Source organism: Helobdella robusta, assembly GCF_000326865.2.
Source record: "Helobdella robusta unplaced genomic scaffold HELROscaffold_85, whole genome shotgun sequence".
Lineage (NCBI taxonomy): Eukaryota > Metazoa > Annelida > Clitellata > Rhynchobdellida > Glossiphoniidae > Helobdella > Helobdella robusta.
The window spans coordinates 7,153-12,152 of NW_008705490.1; the positions used below are offsets into that span (position 1 = coordinate 7,153).

The window sequence follows — 5,000 nt, forward strand, 5'->3', positions numbered from 1 at the left end:
ATGATGGATAATTTTATTCTTTTATTTCTTTTCATTTCATGCCTTCATTTCTTTTTTTCGTTCATTCATTCGTTTTTCAGTCATTAATTCATTAATTCATTCGTTTGTTCGTTCATTCATTCATTCATTTATTTATTCATTAATTTCTTCAATCTTTTATTGTTCTTTATCTTTTTCACTAAACAATACTTTTAACTTTTATTAGTCCTTCCACTTACGATCCTCATCTGGGTATATATCGACTTCTTTACTTCAGTGTTTCAGGATCATCATCATCATCATCATCACCATCGTCATCATCATCGTTATCATCACCAACATCGTCGTCGTCAAGACCACTTTGATCATTACCACCATTGCAATCATCATCATCATCGTCGTCATCATCATCAGGTTTTTTCAATCACAATTTATAATCGTCAGTGTGGCAATTAATCAACCTTCAGGTCTGACTGACTTCTTCGTATTATGATTAACTTTTCATCACCACCACCACCATCATCATTATCGTCATCATCATCATTGTGACGTCATCATCATCGTCGTCATCATCATCATCATCACCATCACCATCATCATCATCATCATCGTCATCATCGTCGTCATCATCATCACAGCAGTCACGTGGCTATATGACGTTATAAACATTGATGGATGTTTTAATTCCCATGTTACGTCATCAAGAAGAACTTCCGGTTTTCAAAAAAAAAAAAAGATTTTGAAAATGTAAACAAAAAATAAACTTTTTTTCAGATGCAACGGTAAAAATTAGTGAGGATTAATTCGTAGCAGTTGTGGTATTAGTTGTAGCAGCAGCAGCAGCAGCAGTGGTGGTAGTAGTAGTAGTGGCAGTAATAGTAGTAGTAGTAGCAGTAGTTATAGTAGTAGTAGTAGTGGTAGTAGTATTAATCCTTTTAATAGAAAGTAAGACTATAAAATTCTCACTTAATAATTCAGATGAGGATTGAACTTGCATATGCAAGCGTATTTGCATGTTATAATATTAACATTACTAAAAATGTTAGCAGTCGTAGTAGTAGTAGCAGTAAAAATAGTAGTTGTAGTAGTAGCAGTAGTAGTAGTAGTAGTAGTAGTAATAATAGTAGTAGTATTGGTAATAGTAGTAGTAGTAGTGGTAGTGGTTGTAGTATTAGTAGTAGTAGTTGTTGTAGTACTAGTAGTAGTAGTAGTTGTAGTAGTAGTCATCGTCGTTGTCATCATCATCACCACCAACTGACCTTGATCCAGCGGACATGCGGAAGAGGTTCGTCCGGATTGGACTCGGCCACACACGGCATGAAAACCGTATCTCCGACCGACACTTGGTAGAATCGATCCGGTTTCAATTTGAACTGAGGCGGATCTGGAAGCGGTGATGATGATAGTGATGAGGATGATGATGATGCTGATGATGGTGACGATGATGATGATGATGGTGGTGGTGGTGATGATGATTGACACCAACATGAAATAACTTTTTTTCGTCTATCGCTCTGACGAGCCGCCATTTGAAATGTGAAATTTTGTTGATTTAGAACAGGACGAAAAGAATGAATGATGATGATGAAATCATTGCTGGTGATGATGGTGATAATGATGACGTCATTTCTGATGATGATGGTGATGATGACGTCATAGCTGCTGATGATGATCAGTCATCACCGATGATGTAGTTGACGATGGAAAAGAAAAAGAAGAAGAAGAAAAAGAAGATGATGATGATGATGATGTTGATGATACTGGAAATGATGATACTAACAAAATATAGACAAATACATCACGTAAAATAATAAAGATGGCAAAATAGCTGAAACGGAAACGGAAAAATGTAGAAAAGTTAAATTAAATGTAAATTTTGTTATTTTGTTGTCTTTGACTCTCTGACGTCTGCCAGGGGTGTTCCTGGTAATTTTGCTCGTCTGGCATACAAAGCTTGTTTGTTTTTTCTGGGTATTTTATTGTATAATTTTGGGGCATTCTCATATTTTTGGTATTTTTTTGTCTTTTTGGCAGGTTCACAGCAGCGCGTGAGCGTGTGACACACGTTGATAAGATTCTATAGGCCGATACAATCATTGTGATGACGATGAAGATGGTTATGACAACAACAACAACAGCAGCAGCAACAACAACAAAAACAAAACAAAACAACAACAACGACGATGATGATGTCGTTTTTCTTCCGTGCATGCATGCACTCACATGTTGACGCGCATTTGATATAGCGAACTGATATTAATTATGGAAACTGCAAAACGAGCTATTGGTGATGACGACGTTGTTGTTGTTGTGGTGGTTGATGCAGCCGCTGCTGTTGCTGCTACTGCTTCTGATGATGATGATGATAAAGGTGGCTGTTGTACTGTTGTTGCTTTTGTTTTGTCAATGGAGATATGGAAAGAATGAATGAAAGGGAGTGAAATAAATAAATAAATACAAATGAGAAAGAGGATAAGTGATAGAGAGAATGAGAGAGAGAGAGAGAGAGAAAAAGAAAAGAGAAAAAAATGAGAGAGAGTAATAAAAAAATGAAAACATCCAGAAGTGAGACGAATTATAAAGTAAGATAGATGAAGGTGTGACCTTTATTGGAACTCTGCTATATGTTGAAGGGGATAAATGATATGCCAAAAAGAGAGAGAGAGGAGAGTGAGAGAGAAAGAGAGAAAAAAAGGATGGGGAAAAAGAGAAAGAGAAAGAGAGAGAGGAGAAAGAGAGAGAGGTTGAAACAAATGCACACGTCCAAGGATACTGTTAAATTTTCATTAAGCAATTTCCAATCCCTTCGAAGTAATAATGAAGAAGATGCCAAACAAAAAAAATGTTTTTTGGCGATAATTTTTTTTTACTCGCCGGAAGAATAACGAAAAAAAAAATCTTAATTTTAATTAACCGCACGTGTTGTGGAAGGATTTCAAATGGAAGATTCTAAATTCTGTGGTTCGTTTGAGTGTTTTAGTTCTTTTGCTAGTGGGTTGGTTGATCGGTCGGTTGATTGGTTGGTCGGTTGGTTGGTTGATTGGTTGGTTAGTCGGTTGGTTGATCGGTCGGTCGGTTGGTTGGTTAGTTGGTTGGTTGGCTGGTTGGTCGGTTGGCTTGCTAGTGAAATAAGATCTTTGCATGTTTTTAGCACTTTCAGTCAATTAATTATTGAGCGAAAAAATGCTTTGTCTTCAATTTCAGTCTCTTCTTTTTTAGATTTTGGATACCATCATCATCATCATCACAATCATCATCATCACAATTATCATTATCATTACCGTCATCACTATTATCATCACAATCATCATCATCATGTTGATCAGCAGTAGGAGCAATGAACGTAACGGAATGAATTCATGGAAAGGCGATGGATAAAAAAAACTATAATGTAAATAAACACACATGCAAGTGACGACGACAATGATGATGTTGATGATGATGTTGATATTGTCAATGTTGATAATGATGATGTTGATTATGATGATGTTGATAATGACGATGATGATTATGAACAATAAACTTAAGTTATATTAATTATTTTGTTAGGTAAGGGGTGGGTGAACAAACTAGTTTTGTTGGCCTCGTTCGCCATAAAAGATTTTCAGCCAGACATTATGACCAAAAAAAGGAGCCACAAATCTTAAAAAATTTTCCCCCGGGTCGAACAAATTTGTTATTTTCCTATTTAAGTACATGTGTGGCCCTTCAAAGGTAAAATAGTTCTCAATACGGCCCTCACAGCAAAATGTTTGCCCACCCCTGCGTGTCTCAATACGGCTCTCACAGCAAAATGTTTGCCCACCCCTGCGTATCTTAGGTTGTTAATCTTAATTATGTTATTTATTTTTGGGCAGAGGGTTTCATTCTAGGATAAACGCAGATTCAATAATTGATAATAATAATAAAATAATAATAATATAATTATTATTTTAATATTTTTTTGCTTTTGTCCTAAGGTGACGGCAAGCCTCATGTAATTATTTCATTACAAAAATCAAGATAATTTTAATAACTAATGGCGTTTCTCCTTGGACAGTCGGTCCGTCGTCGTCATCATCATCATCATCGTCATCATCATCGTCATCATCGTCATTATCATTCTCGTCATCGTCATCATCATCATCGTCATCGTACAGATGCATAGTAGTAGTAGCAGCAGCAGCAGTAGTAGTGGTAGAAACAGTAGTAGTAGCAGTAGTAGTAGCAGCAGCAGTAGTAGTAGTAGTATTAGTATTAGTAGTAGTAGTAGTAGTAGTAGTAGTAGTAATGATAGTATCATTACAGTAAGTAGTGACGTGTTAACAAGAGAAAAAAAAACTATATATAATAAATGACTCCACACTCAAATTATCCGACATTTTTTTTCATCATTTATACCATGATAATATTGTTTTGTTATTATTATTATTTCAGTTTTTTTGTTATCAGTTTTAGTAGTAGTAGTAGTAGTAGTAGCAACAGCTTCAGTAGTAGTAGTAGTAGTAGTAGTAGTAGTAGTAGTAGTAGTAGTAGTAGTAGTAGTAGTAATAGTTGTAGTAGTAGCAGAGGTAGTAGTAGTATTAGTAATAGTAGCAGCAGCAGCTTCAGTAGTAGTAGTAATAGTAGTAGTAGTAGTAGTAGTAGTAGCAGAGGTAGTAGTAGAAGTAGTAGTAGTAGTAGCAGCAGCAGTAGTAGTAGTAATAGTAGTAGTAGTAGTAGTAGTAGTAGCAGAGGTAGTAGTAGAAGTAGTAGTAGTAGTAGCAGCAGCAGTAGTAGTAGTAGTAGTTTCGTTATCATTCTTTACCATCATCATTTTTAGATCGTGTCTCGCATTTATCAGAGCTGCGTTATTTTGTATCATTAAATTGATGACGCCATTTATTATTATTATTATTATTATTATTATCATTATTATTACAATTATTATTTTTATTATTTTCATTATTGTTATTGTTCTTATTCGTAGTGATAAATTTATATCGGCGTCACCCAGTGACGATGATGCCGTTCGAGAATGTGGTAGGAAAAATATCGAGACG

The 5,000-nt window shown here is 35.4% G+C and overlaps 1 protein-coding gene across 1 annotated transcript in view; it reads right to left on the reverse strand.

Moving 5' to 3' along the window:
• Positions 1 to 4,935: 4,935 nt before the first annotated feature.
• HELRODRAFT_182339 (hypothetical protein) overlaps positions 4,936 to 5,000 on the reverse strand; it is a gene marked incomplete at both ends in the record, with an annotated part of 5,973 nt that continues 5,908 nt past the window's right edge. Inside the window, one exon of the mRNA XM_009032613.1 lies at positions 4,936 to 5,000. This exon is cut by the window's right edge and continues 85 nt beyond it. Within this exon, the coding sequence (XP_009030861.1) occupies positions 4,936 to 5,000 (65 nt within the window).